The sequence below is a fragment of the Notechis scutatus genome, chromosome 5, assembly GCF_049901735.1.
Source record: "Notechis scutatus isolate UNSWTSFEM ecotype Mainland chromosome 5, rNotScu1.2, whole genome shotgun sequence".
Lineage (NCBI taxonomy): Eukaryota > Metazoa > Chordata > Lepidosauria > Squamata > Elapidae > Notechis > Notechis scutatus.
The window spans coordinates 21,123,984-21,141,316 of NC_142013.1; the positions used below are offsets into that span (position 1 = coordinate 21,123,984).

At 38.2% G+C, this 17,333-nt stretch overlaps 1 protein-coding gene across 3 annotated transcripts in view; it reads left to right on the forward strand.

The window, feature by feature from the left end:
* The window catches only part of SGCG (sarcoglycan gamma), a 28,239-nt gene extending 15,038 nt beyond the window's left edge, over positions 1 to 13,201 (forward strand). For all 3 annotated transcript variants that reach the window (XM_026674989.2, XM_026674987.2, XM_026674990.2), the window contains exons 3-8: positions 707 to 808; positions 4,097 to 4,184; positions 4,925 to 5,047; positions 7,587 to 7,671; positions 12,007 to 12,130; positions 13,016 to 13,201. In XM_026674989.2, coding sequence (XP_026530774.1) covers positions 707 to 808; positions 4,097 to 4,184; positions 4,925 to 5,047; positions 7,587 to 7,671; positions 12,007 to 12,130; positions 13,016 to 13,186 — 693 coding nt within the window. In that variant the 3' untranslated portion in view covers positions 13,187 to 13,201. The remainder of the gene's footprint in view (positions 1 to 706; positions 809 to 4,096; positions 4,185 to 4,924; positions 5,048 to 7,586; positions 7,672 to 12,006; positions 12,131 to 13,015) is intronic.
* Positions 13,202 to 17,333: the final 4,132 nt, after the last annotated feature.

The window sequence follows — 17,333 nt, forward strand, 5'->3', positions numbered from 1 at the left end:
CTTAGTATAGTATGTAATCTCAGCCAGAGGCTGCAGTCTTAAATATACTTTAGGGTAAGCCCTACTTAATGAAGTGTTAACATTCTTTGAATTGTGTTCATTGACTGGTATCATTTGAAATTTATTCTTTAATTCTTATGTGACTTTGTCATTTCTGAGTCCATTGCTGAGATGTTGCATCTAATGAATTGCTACTAATGAAGTACTCAAATATCTAAATCCTAAATGTAAGAGATACCATGTAGATTTAGTTGCATGCCAACAATGATGAATATATGGCATCATTTCAAATAATAATGTATGGTTACTCCAAAAGGAGAAGAGGAGCAAATGGACAATTTCTAGCTTTGCTGTCATGCAACTTATTTTGTTTCTTTGAATTACAGCTTTTTGAAGAGGACTTATGTACACATTGCTGGTATCTGGACTGGAGAAGTCCTTATGTACAGCATCTTTTTAAAGTGTAATTCTTCTTGGTTGGGCATGCTTGCAGATGGCTCTTATCAAAACCTTGCGTGAAAAGATGTTTTTATGACCACCTTTCTCCCATCCATAATATATTTATCTTCTGAATTTCTTTTTCATCAGGGATGTCTGTCTTGAATAAACCTTAACAGTATTTGGAAACAGATCAATGTGGCATCTTTGAAAAGAATTTGACAATGACTTACACAACTAATATTTAAAATGTGTTTTGCATTTGCAGGCTGGAATGGGATACCTACAGGTTAATAGTGATGGGCTTCGTCTGGAAGGAGAATCTGAATTTTTATATCCATTATATGTCAAAGAAATTCACTCCAGAAAGGTAACAATACGATGTTATGCACAGCTATTTGGAGACAAATCCCACGGATTTTAACAAGGTTTATTTCTGAGTTAATACACATAGAAATGTGCTGTGGTTTGTCTGAAAAAAACCCCCCTCATATTTACTAGAGTTATGCAGAGCCTGTTTTGATTTGATAGAATTTCAATAAAATCGGCCCTACAAAGCAGTTTTGCTTTGAAATTGAAGCAGATATTTGATTTAAAGCAGCAATACATATCACATGACTGAAAATACTTCAGGGTGTTTACTTTGAAGTACAGCACAGATCTGATGTTTTTTCCTGCTGATTCTGGCACTGTTCCAGCAATATTCAGTTCTGTAATTTCTTTTTCCATTTCAACAAATGTACACAAAGAATGCTAACTCTTGGATTGATTGGATGACATCAATCACCCCAACATTCAGTAACATAGCTTTTTTCATTTTGTATCATTCCTAGAGCTCTTTTGTGGCGGCAAAGTAAAACTTAACTAGTCATCATTCATCTTCTCAGTCTGCAGCTTCTTGAACATATCTAACCACAACCTTAAATTTTTGGTTTTCTGCTAGTGGAACATTACACACCTGTGCTTATCTTGCTAACACAAGTGAACATTCAAATTAGCTCTCTCAATACAGGAGAGGCAAATCAGAATGTATTCTTTGATCAAATGTATCAAACCTTAACGTTTAAATTCTGCATTGTTAGGGTACATGTATATCTATCAGTAAGAGTGAATGGACACAAAGCTAAAGGTTATAAGCTCTCATCCAAATTAACTGTTTTTAGAAAATGCTGTTTCCTAATGCAGCTGAGATCTGCTAGTGTTGAGGGACAAGCTTCCTTCCAACTCTGTGATTGTGTAATTCTGCAAGGGTCTCCTGCTTGAGCAGGGGGTTGGATTAGATGACCTCTGAGGTCCCAACTCTGTCATTCTGTAATTTGAGTCTTTCCCAGGAATGACCAAGCTTACCAACAGGGGATGTTCCAATTCTCCTGTCTTTCAAGAAAGCCCAGGGATCAAAGGCAGAAAATGCATATCATACCCAGGAAAGCAATCAGTGGGCATTTTTAGTGTCATTGCAAGTGGAATAGCAAGTGGAAAAACAAGATATTCCCCTCTGAAGATTTAAAAATGAATTTTTAAAAAATGAATTTGGAACAGGGCAGTTTCCACATTGCTTCAGCAGAATTGAAATTCTTTGTATAATCGTTTGAAAAGTGCTGTGTTTTCCTATACTATCCTCAGACTTGCTATATCTTCTTCTTCTTAGCGTATTTCCACAGGTGCATAGTCTGCTTTTCAGATCATTGAACACACTTTGCACAGTCAGCTACGTCTCCAGGGCACAGGCCCGCAGCTTGCATATTTTGATGGTGTCTTGCCATCTCTGTTTTGAACACTTGTGAGGTCACCAGCTATTGACTTCTAGTTGATAGGCAGTCTTGGCCATAGTGGAAGGTGCTTCTCTCTGGTCATGTCCATACCAGTAGAGTCAATCTTCTCTATAATTGGTGCCACACCAAAATTTGGTTGAGTGGTGTCATTTGTGATGTGGTCAAGAAGGGAGATGCCCGATATCCAATGGAGCATTCGCATTTCCATGGCAGGGAGATAGCTTTTGGTCCCTGTTGTTGCCCAGGATTTAGTGTCATACAGTGCAACAGGGCAGATGGCTGCCTTGTAAATCTTAGTTTTAAGATGGGTTGGACTGGCTACATCTGCGTGGAAAAAAAGTGCAGAGAGGTATTTCAAAAAAATATTGCAGTGAAAGTTTTGAAGATCTTCAGCTGAAGCTTAACAAGATTGTGCCTTTCAAAGGGACTCTGCTCTTCTTATCCCATTTTGCCAAAAACATTAAGCTATTATGGGCGTGTTGATACTTTTCCATTATGATAGATACGTGAACTATTTTTCAAATCAAATATCAATGGGACTAGAATTGAAATGATTTGTTACTAACTTCTGTATTTTAAACCCAAGTGGAGTTATATTTTTGCCAAATCTCAGATACCTAATTCAATTCAAATCAGGGATGATTTATTTGGGCCTTATATTTAGTAATGATTGGATGCATGGAACATATAGATTAAATTCAGCAAGTGTTTTTTTTAATATAACCACAGTGACAGGTGAAGTAAATTTAGATGCAAAATTGGTACGACATCCAAACATACACTTGGTGATTAAATAAGAGCTGTGATCAAGCGTTCTGCTACAGTGAGCCATGAGGTATGAAACACTGGCAGTGACTGAAGTGGCACTTATGTAACAGAAGTAAAATGGAAGTAGGGATACTCCCTCAAAGAATCCAAATGGGATATACACAATGTGCATTCAGATACCAGCATTCTTTCTCTTCCCACAAGGCCTCTGCTCCATGTCCGTAAGGCAGAGCAAAAAGGTAGGATGGTAGTGAGTATTTCTTAGGCCCAGCAAAAACTGTTTTCTTCCTGTGGAGCAAAGGAAAGTAGAAGGGTAGATTTCACAGACATTAGGCTTCAGCTTAATTTTGGAAATGCCCTTGCTCCATTGAAATGCTCAGAATTCCCTGGTAGAGGATATTAAAATAGTGTCAAGAACTATGCAGAAATGAAATATAGGAAGATTAAAAAAAGAGAAACTATAGTACACAAAAGAATAAAGCCAAGCCTTGTAAGGAATTATAATCAACAGTCCTGCTTGTCCTATCCTATCCTGTCCTATCCTATCCTATCCTATCCTATCCTATCCTATCAGAGATGGTATTCAGCAGGTTCTGACCAGTTCTGGAGAACTGAAATTCAGTTCTGGAGCTGAAATTTTGAGTAGTTTGGAGAACCTGCAAATACCACCTCTGACTGGCCCCGCCCCCATCTATTTGCTGCCTCCCGAGTCCCAGCTGATCATCTGGATCTTCTTTTGTTGCCCTGCATGGGAAAATAGAGCTGGAAGGTAGGTTAGTAGGGTGGGGAGGGAATGGGATTTTGCAATAACCTTCCCCCAGGAGTGGGGAGGGAATGGAGATTTTACCGTTTCCTTTCCCTGCCATGCCCACCAAGCCATGCCCACCAAGCCACGCCCACAGAACTGGTGGTAAAAAAAATTGAATCCCACCACTGTATCCTATCATCATCATACCATACCATACCATATATCATATCATATATCATTGTAAGTTATATAAGATACATGTCATATATCATTGCAAGAGTTGGAAAAGAATGGAGGTGTTTGTTACTTTTCAGTAAAGTCTATCTAAATGTCTTAAACATTTATATATATATTTTTCTCTTAATCCTAGGATTCATCCTTACTTTTACAATCTTCTGATAATGTGACTTTGAATGCACGCAATAGTGATGGAAATGTCACAGGCAGATTAAGCGTAGGTACGTATAATATATTTTTCTTTAGTTTGGATTTTGAAAGTTTATATCCAAAGAAATGAATGTGTATCTTTTTATGATCCCGTATAATATCTGATATATATTTATGATCTTGTATGATATCTCATATAGATATGCCAATTGTCCTGGCTAGTCAAATACATGAAATAAAGAAAAATAATTTTACATCATTATCAAAAAATGAACATATGAATAATTTGCCTTCATTTATAAATCTTTTTAGTGGTTTAGTTGCTGGAAAGATACTAATGTCCTATTTATGTAAATTACAAAAATACTGATTACATATAGATAAATTCATCATTAAAAATACATTCCTGTTTGGATGAAAGATTCTGTGTAAAGAGACAAGATGCTGCATATTAAGCATTTCAAATTATATCAAATCTGCAATTCTAATTTAACTTACTTTGTATACTGGATATTCACAAAGAGCTATGCTTTTTTGCATGCTGATATCTAAAGTATTTTTCTTTCCATTTAGTTTATAACACTCTGCTTTTTCTGATCAAAGCAACCGGAAAGAGAACATAACCAGATGCTAATTTTGCACTGTAATTCACTGTATCGATTGATCGATGTAATGAGGCTTAGTCACAAGTTACTGAGCATAAGATTACAAATTTAACATCCCAATTATATAGCTATATATTGTATCATTGAGGAAGTGTACTTAGGTATGAACAAAGAAAGTCCATCTTACAATGTTTTGTCTTTTTTAGATCCGGATATGGTACATTTTCATGGTCAACAATTTCAGATCAACTCTGTGAATCTCGATAAACCTCTTTTTACTGTTCATGATAATGACACTGTAATTGGTACAGAGAAACTTCGAGTCACAGGTTTGTTTGCAAGTCTAAAACTACAAAAAAATGTTATTTTGAAGATAAAGACTGTAATCTGAAATTGGTTCTATAAATAAGAGTAATTTGTTATATTAATGGATTTAAGAGAACATTGAATATTTTATTACTGATATTTTTAATTAAAATGTTACATTAAACATCTTCAAACTTGTGTTTTACATTGAGGTCTAAAATATTTATTTTGATTAATTGGTAATTATTTTTTTTACTTGTAATTAATTTTTAACTAGGCAGCATCTTTAAAAAAAAAAAAAAGCTAAACGTGGCCAGATCTGGTTAATCCTTAGATGGAAAACCACTAACAACACTGGAACATCTCAAAATACTTCCCAGAACAAGGATATAGCAGAGCATTTATGCTGTTGCCAAGAAAATTATGGAATGTGGACATAGAGTTATCAGTCAAAATAAGGCAACATTGCTCAATTGAATATTGAAGTTGTAAAATCATTGATTTGGCTGATGAGCGAAACGCCTCATTGAATTATTTGTACAACGTATTGAATGACGTATAAGATTTTTGGATCTGACAACACTAAACAATAGATTTTCTTTCGCTTGGAAACTAGCTTCTATCTATGAACCAAGCAGATTTCTGAAAGTGAGATTTTTATCACCTTTGGTACCTTACTTCTAAAACTGTGTTTTCTTACGTGCAAATTGGTTTCTGAGGATTGGGGAACGGTGGAGGAAATGCACCATTGTCAAATTACAGAGGCAATTCAAGAGGAAAAACCTCTTACCGTCTCTTAATAAGGGATCATATCACAGAGTGGTAGGCTGAAGTGAGCAATGAGTGAGCAAAGATACGGAACTGAATAGTTACAGTTGTCTGACTTAGTCCCTATGGTTTTCAGCCAAACAAGTTTACATATAGGTTAACATAGTTCCATGTTAGCCAACAGGTAGGTCAGGTCAATAGGACTGGCAGATGGGGAGGCCCTTTTACAAGAAGTCCTCAACTTATGACTATTTGTTTAACGGTACTTTAAAGTTATAATGGCCTCAGGAAAAAAAAATAGCCTGCGACCTGCACTTGTGCTTAACACCTGTTGCACCAACCTTGCAGCCATGTGATTGCAATCGGGGCGCTTGGCAACCATCTCACTCTTAAGACCAGTTGCAACATTGTGCCATCGTATGAATTAGTCTTAGACAAAAAAATACCTATTGAGGAAGCTAGATTTAGTTAATGATCATTTTTTACAACTGCTGTAAAAAATTGTTGTCAACTCAACTTACAATGGCAATGACTTACAATGGAAATTTTGATCCCAAATGTGCTTGTATGTTAAGGACTATATATATAAGTTAAATAGCTATATATATATTGTTATGTCTTATACACATGTTGTACTCTGATAATAAAGGTAATAATAAATGTATATGTTGCTTGTATACTACACGTTACCCAGTTGGTAGATTGCTCCCAGTTAGGTGATCCCTCTAAGCAGGATTTTTACTTCCCGGTAACTTTTATATCCAACATTTCTTCTTCATATATCTTTAATTTTTCATTTCGGTTATGAGAGTATTTCATTTTGAACATATAGGTTTAACATCATGTAAACATATGCTATTCTAATGCTTAGCAAAAGCTCCAAAGCCCAAAGTGTTACATTAGAACCCCAAATATTTAAACCAGCCCAAATATCAGAGTATTCAAAAAAGGAGGAATCTTAGATCCTTAGATTCTGTACCATATTTTGTGGAATATAAGACGCTCTGAAGAATAAGACGCACGTAGCTTTTGGGGAGGAAAACAAGAAAAAAAAATCTGCCTCTGCCTCCCAGCAATTTGCCTCCTTGCAGCAAACAGCAAACAGTCTGTTCAACTTCAGCACAGCCTGATTAGCACAAGTAGCTGATTGTCAGTTGGATCTGCCTCCTGGCGATCAGCCGTTTCAGGCTGCAAGGATTGCCATCACCAATTGCCGCCTCTGTGTGCCCCATTTTTGGCCCCCGCATCCTGTTTTCAGCCCTGCACGCTCCGCTTTTGGCCTCTGTGTGTCCCATTTTCTACCTGTTCCAGGCAGCAGGGTTCAGAAATGGGCAGAAAACGGGGCGCGTGGATGCCAAAAACAGGATGTGGAAGCCAAAAATGGAGTACACGGAGGCGGTCATAGGTGATGGTGATCCCTGTAGCCTGAAACAGCTGATCGTTGGGAGGCCGATCCAACCGACAATCAGATGTTTGTGCTAATCAGGCTGTGCTGAAGCTGACCAGGCTGTTTGCTGTTCGCCGCAAGGAGGCAAATTGCTGGGAGGCCGAGACTGAAGGGTGGGAGCCAGTGGGTGGGCGGGGCTTTGGCAACATCTGCTGCATAAGGCACACAGCCATTTCCACCCTCTTTTGGAGGGTGGAAAAAGTGTGTCTTATACTCCAAAAAATACGGTACTCTGAATTAGCTTTGGATATTTTGTTGGGTGGTTATAAAAAAATTGTTTTCCACTAGTAATGCACTTCATTTGACATTTAAAAGTGACAATCATTTGTTTTTTTTTTCTGCTTCAGGTCCAGAAGGTGCCCTTTGTGAACATTCTGTAGAAACACCACTTGTTCAAGGTGTAGGAGATGATGTCAAAAATCTAACACTTAAGTAAGAATATCTCTCCAAAATGAGTAAACATTTATTATCGTTTCCATTTTTTTTTTGCTGTATTCCTTAATAATGCTAGACTTGTGGAGCAGTAAGATGACAAGTAATCAGGAATACACTGAAGAAAAACGCAATAGGAAAAGGAGAACTAGGGAGAAACAAGGGATCAAATTATATATTACCACATTAGTTATTGAAAACTCATTTAAAATCTAAGTTAAAAACTACCTTTTATAAGTCTGTAATCCGTTAATTCAGGGTACAATTGGGGCAAATGGATGGGGCTGAGCATTTACTGGCCAAATACTTTTCCTGACACCACACCGAGTTCACAGCAGATATTTTTTCTTTACACTCTAGGAGAGAATATCTGCGGCTAGGATCAAACTCTCAACCTTCCGAATGGGAGGCAAGCATTTTCATCACTAGGTCACCACACCACTCATTAATTTAAAAAAAACAAAAACTGAATAGCTATGTAATATCACAGATAATATGAACAGCTCTCATTTAACCATATATAGAGTCCAGTATTTAAAATTCCAAGAAAAAAAAATATCCACAATTTTGAGAACTTTATCATTGGCCCTTTATCAAGGGTCAATAAACTTGTTGTTAAGATCACCTTCCACCTTCATATTGTATAGTAAGACAGCTAAAGAAGCAATGTGAGAGAACACAGTGCCACAAGACACTGCTAAATTCTGAGGGATCACTTGCACTGAATTACAGAAAAGCACGCATAATGTGAAGGGATCCACGGTGCAAATGCTTTAAATATAGACAGTGGTTTATTAATCTCATACAGGTAGTCTTTGACTTACAACCGTTCATTTAGTGACCATTCAAAAGTTACAACAGTACTGAAAAAAGTGTTTTATGACCAGTCCTCACACTTACAATAGCTGCAGTATCTCCATGATCATGTGATCAGAATTCAGGTGCTTGACATATATATATATGGTGGTTGTAATGTCCGAGGGTCATGTGATCATCATTTGCAACCAGCCCAGCCAAGTTCTGACTAGCAAAGTCAATGAGGGAAGCCAAATTCACTTAATGACCATGTTTCCTTTAACAACTGCAGTAATTCCCTTAACAACAGTGGCAAAAAAAGTCATAAAATTGGGCATGACTCACTTAACAACTGTCTTGCTTAGCAACAGAATTGTGGTTGTACAGGTAAGTCAAAGATTACCTCTCTATTCCTTCTAGTGATCCTTATTTACTTAAAAAGTTAGAATGTATTGTTTTATACTTTAACTAAACCAAAACCTGATGTATGTGTGTGCATATATGCCCTATTAGGGAAGCCTTCAGATATTCTTGCTTTTCCTTATATGTGCATTTTTGTCCTTTTCCCAGCCTTTTATTTTAGAAAATATATTCATTGTAAATAATTTTAAACTTCATTTAGGGCAAAACCTATCTCAAAGCAGTTTGCAAAAATAAAATCAAGAAATGGTAACAAGAAAATACGTAAACATACTAAAATATGTACATACTGTACATACAATGCTGAAATTAGCTTTTTTTTCAAAAGAATAAAGTCAGATATCCAACCCTGAACAAACAGAGCCAGTGAATTGAGGACTGCTACAGAACCAGATGACTAGAACATTTTATTGTAATGAAAACAAGTATTTTAAATGTGGTGTTATATTGAAACTAATCCTAAGTACAAAATGGGTGTGAATCAGAGGTGGTATTCAGCAGATTCTGACCAGTTCTGGAAAACCGGTAGTGGAAATTTTGAGTAGTTCGGAGAACCGGCAAATACCACCTCTGACTAGCCCCGCCCCCATCTATCCTCTGCCTCCCGAGTCCCAGCTGATCGGCTGTGTCTTCTTTTGTTGCCCTGCACAGGATAACGGAGGTGGAAAGCAGGTTAGTGGGGTGCAGAGAGAATGGAGATTTTGCAGCAAACTTCTCCCAGGAGTGAGGAGGGAATGGAGATTTTACTTCTCCCAGGAGTGAGGAGGGAATGGAGATTTTACAGTATTCTTCCCTCGCCACACCACCAAGCCCACCAAACCATGCCCACAGAACCAGTAATAAAAAAATTTGAATCCCACCACTGGTGTGAATGATTGTTTATAACTTCCTGTAAGATTTAAAGAAGTTGGTTCCATGAAACAGCAAGTATATATAAACAATGAATCTTCATTGTTGGCAACTGTGGGGACCCTGGATGAAGATACATCAGTATCATTTCTATTCCATAATTGGTCCATATTTTCTAAGAATCAAATGTCTATTTTTTTCCCTTCGGCTCAAGCTTGTTGCTTGTGCAGTAGTGCGAATAGCTGTAGTTCAGGTGTAGGATGAGGGTGAAGGTTCATTCTCTGAGCTTGTGAGTTGGTTTCTGAACATTTCATTACCAGGGTAAGTAACATCTTCAACGGAGTTTAGGGGATGTCGGTGTCAGTGTTCTTCTGTTTATAAGGACTTCAGGTGTGAGTGTGTCAACTGAGTCAGTGGTGAGATTCAAATTTTTTTACTACCGGTTCTGTGGGCGTGGCTTGGTGGGCATGGCAGGGGAAGGATACTGTAAAATCTCCAGTCAGAGGTGGTATTTGCTGGTTCTTCAAACTACTCAAAATTTCCGCTACCAATTCTCCAGAACTGGTCAGAACCTGCTGAATACCACCTCTGAACTGAGGGTATTGTGATGGGTCAGCTGTGAATCATCAGTGATGGGTCTTGTGATAAGGAGATTACATCAAGTCAGGGTCATTGGGAGGTGAATTGCTGGTGGTGGGGGGTTGCGTGGGTTGGTTGAGGGTTGGTACTGTCTCTGGTTGGCTGTGCGGTTGCTTGTTGTTTGCCAATTGAAAAAAAAAAATAGTGCTATCTTGAAAAATTGTTCCATCCAGACAAAACATCCATTCGTTTTTGGTAACGTTCCTGTATTAAAAAGCAAATCAAATTGGTACATAAAAGCAAGTCATCTCTACAAATTCAAAGGTTGTGTTATTTTCTTAAAATATATGCAAGGTATTAACTCTCCCATAGAAATCCATTGGGCAGAAGCTGGATTGTGCACAACTTCATTGCACTTAAGTTTTCAAGCAACTTAGAAAGCCTATCAAAAGTTTTGCGGTTCTCTTCTGGCATCTTGTGGCATTACATGTTGTAATGACTATTGTCTAAATCAGGGGTCCCCAACCGCCGGTCCGCGGACCGGTGCACCGTCCACGGAACAAGTCTTACCGGGTCGCTGGTTGCTGGGCGCCGCCATCTTTTTGGTAAAAAGTGCTTCCAGTGAGCTTTTCCGGTAGAAAGCTCACTGGAAGCACTTTTTCATCAAAAAGATGAGCGGCGCTTCACTCAGTGAGCTTTCCAGGTAGAAAGCCATTTCTACCCGAAAAAGCTCACTGAAGGTTGGCGCTACCATCTTTTTGACGAAAAAGTGCTTCCGGTGAGGTCACCGGAAGCACTTTTTCGTCAAAAGATGGCGGCGCCAGTTGATGCCGGTGTCGCCGCGGCCGCGGGCGCCAGCTGATGCCGGTACCGGGTCGCGGCGTCAAAAAGGTTGGGGATCACTGGTCTAAATGATTTTAAAAAAATAACAAATAGCTTTACTGAGGTTTATAGGTTTGTGAATTAATTTGTGAGGTAGGTTTTAAAAGATTAGTAATTACTTTAGTGTGGCAGACATCAAATGCAAGTAGTAAAATTCCTGCTGTATTTACATAGTTTGTCAAATCTGTAAAATGATGTAAAGTAAATGCTGCAATTTGTATCATTTGCATAATAACATTAACACGGCTGATGTACTTTCCAATTTAATGGAAAATTGGAATAACTGATTTTTAGCGCTAGCTACTCAATGAGAGGCTTTCACTGCTTCCAAATATACAGTATATACAAGTCTACAGAGGCTGCACCTCTCGTCTCATTATAGCAAATTATGTAATTTGAGTCTAGTTTCTAAAAAGGGATGTTTGACCCTTTGCAATCATGGAGTTACTCAAGGCAAATGATTATGCTGCCATGCTACAGACCAGCTGGTTGTGGAATTCTGGGAATTGAAATCCACACATCTAAAAGTTGCTCAGATTGAGAATTGCTGCTGTACACAGAAGATGATTCAGTCACCCATAGATGAGGTTGCAGTACTTCCTAGGAATTAATTCTCCTAGGAAAATTAATGTTGAGATTATAATTTTACCATAAGAATTTAAGATGGCAGGATGACATCACATTGGGGAAAATCTCCCTCCAGAAGACATGATTATAAAACCCAGTTATTGTTTGAAGAGACATGCATCTTTTGAAATAGAAGATATGTTTTTATAATATTAAGATAACTCTTCTTATGATTGGTTTCAGACTTGAATCACCAACCCGATCTCTCACCATGAATGCTCCAAGAGGAATTCACATCCAAGCAGAAAATGGGGATCTTATTGGATTGTCTCATTTGGATATTGCATTCCATAGTACCAATGAGATGGTGAGATGTTAAAGATTTATTTAACATCAATAAATGTTCTATTTACACTTGGTATTCAAGGGAAGTGATTGCTACATGCATCAAACTATCAGTAGTTTGATTCAAGGTCAGTAGACTACTACTGACCTTGAAAAGTTCAGATTTCTGACAAAGGTTATTTGATCCTTTAGAAATATATAATTTATATAAAGGCTTAAGATGTTCTTAGAATATTATCAATGTCAACAAAAATGCAGGGGTGAGGAAAGGAAATTTAGTATTCAAAGGGATTTTTCTTCTTCTTAAATGGAGTGTTCTCTATTTAGTGTTATTAATTTCCCATGTTAAAATCCTTGCTTTGCAAAACGTTTCATGTCTCAGAAATCCTTACATTTCCTGCACAGAGAGATTTGAAGGTATATCAAGTCTCAGTGAAAGATTCCTATTTTGCACAATTTATTGAGCATTATAAAACCATGATAATGCTGAATGGAGAGAGAAAATGTAAAAGGCAGAAATAAATTAAGATGATTGGGAGGCAAAGGAGGGAAAAATTCATCAGTTTGTCTTCTGGTGACTTAATATTTTGTAACTAGTGACCCCTATTGCAGTAGCCAACCGATGAAATGGCACATCATCTTCTTAATATCCCATATCAACCCCCCGGCCTGCAAAGAACCTCTGCTTTACCAATAAAAGTCCCCTGGATGAGATGATGCACTAGAAATGCATTAGAAATGTGTAATAGAAACTTTCTATGTATATAAAGAATTATGCAGCCAACAAAACATGCTGATTGGAGTAACAGTTGACTTTCAGATTAAGAATAGACAACATTGTCTTCTTAATATACCGAAATAGCAGAATTACAGCTGCAAAGTTGATTTGTGTGCTTTTTCTTTGCAGATCTTTGATGCTGAAAATTTGCTACTGCCAAATTTGCTTCAAGGAACAAATGGAGAATCCGAGACATCTAAAAGACTTTATGAAATTTGTGCTTGCCCAGATGGAAGGTTATATTTATCAGTGGCTGATATAGTTTCTACTTGCTTAAAATACAGCCGTGATTGTCAATAAAGCACCAGAACACAACTGGATTTTCCTTGGCATTCTTGCTTGGTTTATAAAACCACCAAATGGAAGATTTGGATATTGTAATTTAGTTGTTTGGAAAACATGACTGGCTTTAGGTTTTATCCAGCAGTGGGAACCTGCCTGTTCCACTACCAGTTTGGTGATCACGCATGCACCTAATGCATGCATGCAGCTTTCCACACACCAATTGAGGCCTGCAGCACCAATCATCTGAGGTTAAAGAAGAGAAAAGTGCAGGGGTGAGTGGGAGGACCCTGCACTTTTCTGTTCTTTCTCTTCTTAGCTTGTGATAAAAATCAACCATTCAGGTATTCAGACAACTGATACTGGAGACACGTGAACAATGTATAAGAGCTTTATTATGAAGTTTTGCAAAAGGGAATTCTGCCCTTAGGCAGAAAACATTTCCCACAGGAGGGCTGGGGTTTATAGCTAGGTTCAAATATGCAGACTCTGCCCCTTTCCTGGGTTCACAATCTATCCAAGCTAGGTATCTCCCTAGGCAACCCCCCTGTTTTTGTAACATACCATCTGTTTCCTTGTCCTATTTACCCGTTTCCATTTCCAGTAATCTCCATCATTAATATGACACTGGTCAGAGTAACCTGCCAAATATGTAAACTTTATACAAAATAATAGAGAATTCTTACATAATAGTCCAGTAAATTATCTTAGATTAACAAAGAGATTAAAAATGGCGTTACCATTGCTTTATATTTTCAAAGGTATAATTTCACATATCACACAGCTGATTGGAGGCTTTTTTCCCCTCCTCTTAGCTGATGTAGGAAGGTGTTTTTTTTTTACTACCGGTTCGAGTGAACCGGTGCGAACCGATAGCATACCGCCACTGGTTTTTATCAGATATCAGGTGGATAAACATGATTTGTCATTTGTAGCTGGAACACCTTCTTTCTCTTCATCTTAAGTTTCTTGATAATATTAGAATAGCAATTTACTGCCAAAATCTACAGCTATTTTTCAGGGCATCGTTTCAAGACCTTCCTCATTTATCAAGTTTTAACAGAAATGTGAAGAAGGAATTTTAATCAATCTGCATGTTTTGGCAACCTGCCAAGGGAACTCCAAAATGTCTGAACATCTCAATAATCCAAACAAAGAAGGTTTCAATTTAAAAAGGATTTTCCAAAGCTGTTATTTATGTTGTGTATATCATGACTTTCTGCTCATTGGGCAGTAGGATTAGGCTAGAAGCCCTGGGTATTCTCATAACACTATTTTTCTTTAAGTTTCTTCGCCTTCACTCAACCCAAACCCTATTAATAAGCATAATGCTCTTTGAGTTATCCTCTAGTAGAGTTGTACTAAGTGCTAGGAAACAAATCTGAAAAATCTTTTCACCTACATTTCAGAGGTGGTATTCAGCAGGTTCTAACCAGTTCTGGAAAACCGGTAGTGGAAATTTTGAGTAGTTCGGAGAACCGGCAAATACCACCTCTGACTGGCCCGCCCCCATCTATTCTCTGCCTTCCGAGTCCCAGCTGATCGTCTGGATCTTCTTTTGTTGCCCTGCATAGGAGAACGGAGCTGTAAAGCAGGTTAGTGGGGTGGGGAGAATGGGATTTTGCAGTAACCTTTCCCCAGGAGTGGGGTGGGAATGGAGATTTTACAGTATCCTTCCCCTGCCACACCCACCAAGTCACGCCCACCAAGCCACACCATGCCCATGAAGCCATGCCCACAGAACCAGTAGTAAAAAATTTATGAATCCCACACTTCATCTCACGCAGGCCATGCCCACCCCAGCTCTGCGAATGGGGAAAAAGTCGTAAAATGTCCCGTGACGGCAATGTGACACTGCATGTTTGACACCCATGTTCCCAGCCGACCAGGGCTCTCCAACCTTGGCTACTTTAAGTCTGGAGGTTAGGCTTTGCTGGCTGGGGAATTCTGAGAGCTGAAGTCCTCGAGGCTTAAAGTAGCCAAGGTTGGAGACCCATGTTCTAAGCAGATGTCTTTATTGTTCCTTACCTATAGGCAGAAATCTTGCCAAACTAAAGCAGACTACTTGCACCATAACCTAATCCTCGTAGCTTTTTCTCTAGTAATATCACACACCTTCAGTATACAAAACATTGCTGAGACCAATACTAGAATACAGTTCGTCAGTCTGGAACCCACATTACGTATCCCATATGTTAGCACAATTGAGAAAGTCCAGAAATATTTCACAAGAAGGTTCTCCACTCTTCTACTCGTTATAGAATACCTTATGCCACCAGACTTGAAATTCTAAAACTAGAAACCTTGAATTCGCCGTCTTCGGTCTGACTTAAGCATGGTATATAAAATCATACATTGCAATGTCCTACCTGTCAATGAATATGGCTTCAACCATAACAACACAAGAGCACACAATAGATACCTGAACTCAAAGTTAACCGCCAAACTTGATTGCAGGAAATACTTCAGCAATAAGTGGTCAATGTCTGGAATACTCTACCCGACTCTGTAGTTTTCTTCCCAAACCCCAAAAACTTTAACCTTAGACTGTCTACTATTGACCTCACCCCTTTCCTAAGAGGTCTGTGAGTGAAATGCATGGCGCATAGCGATGCCTACATAATCCCTGTCCTATTGTTTCTCTTATTCTTTTATTTTTCTTATATGTACCCATTTCATGTATTCACAACTATGTATACATAGATAACTTGTATTATCTTGTAAAACAATTGCCAAATCAAATAAATAAATAAATAAATAAATAAAATAAAATAAATAAATAAATAAATAAATAAAAAATAAAAACATAAGGAAACCATTAGGGAGGAGCCATCTTCCCCCACTTTCTCTCACAAAACTAACTCTAAACTGTGGTGTCCCTTGCTCCTCTGGAATGCAATCTCTCCCTCCTGGGAATCTGAACAATAACCCATAAGCCTAACAGGGTGGCAGTGGGTTTTAGTGCATGCACACATAAACCCCCCCCCCAAAAAAAACCTCTGAAAGGGGTAACATTTCCACAGACAGAATGGTGTGAAATGTGGCGTCCTTATGGACTTGTAGCTGTGGCTTAAGCAGAAGGTGGCACATTGGCCAGGAGACTTAATTCACAAATCCATTTGATGCACCAATTATATTCCTATATTGAAAAGCACTGCTCAGTCACACATGCTTAAATCACTATCCATTTGCTGAATGTGGTACAGAATTTTGGGCACAACACATGATGCCCATGTAATATTACTGCTATATGTGTTGCACTGGTTTCCAGGTGCAATTCAAGATGTCAGTTGTCATCTCTATAGCCCCACATAGCCCAGGCCCAAGTAAATTGTGGGAATGCTTGCCTATAGTGACTTATGTCTATCCCATCAGATTTGACAGGTACACTTCAGGTCCCTTCTGGGAAGGAACGTAATTTGATGGGACCCAAGAGGCATGCTTTTTCTGCCTATCTTCCTCCTAGACTTTCACAATACCCTAAACACTTTGGTTCTTCAAATACTGGGGCCTGGTATGGGCGTTTTGTTTTTATGCTGGTACGGAAAAGGATGCTCAACTATGTTTGTATAGATTGTTTCTGCTATTTTACATTCTGTGTATGTATACTGCCTGGTTAAGGATTGCTACATGAATTTATTTGGTTTCTTGCATGCATGAAAGAATAAATGAACAGAAAACAAAAACAAACTTCACAAAAGTATGGGAATCAAGGTGCTAAAATAAAGGGCAAATCTAAGATATGACCCATTTTCTCAAAAGCAAGAGACATGGTAATTTTTCCTTGAGCGAATCAACTAAATGGGCCTTTCCATCTCCAGTAGTTCTAATACAAAAGTTTTAACTCTGCAAAAGTGGTAAACAGGGATGGATTTTTTTTTCGGTTTGCTATCCTAACTCATCGACTTTCAATTTTTGGAAGCTCAAATTGACTCCTCTCCCTATTTCAAACCCATGAATTACAGTCTGGTGCTCATTCAGGAGGCCCCTTCCAGTATACTGAAAACTAAGGCACCATTTGTAAATTGCAATTTTCTTCTCACAAAAGCAAAACAAGAAAATAATTAAAAGTGTTGAGGCGAAGGGTTGGAAGATGTGTTCTCTCCCGAGCACTACTGGTAAAACAAATGATTTAAAAACCAACACACACAAGTTTTTTGAGTTT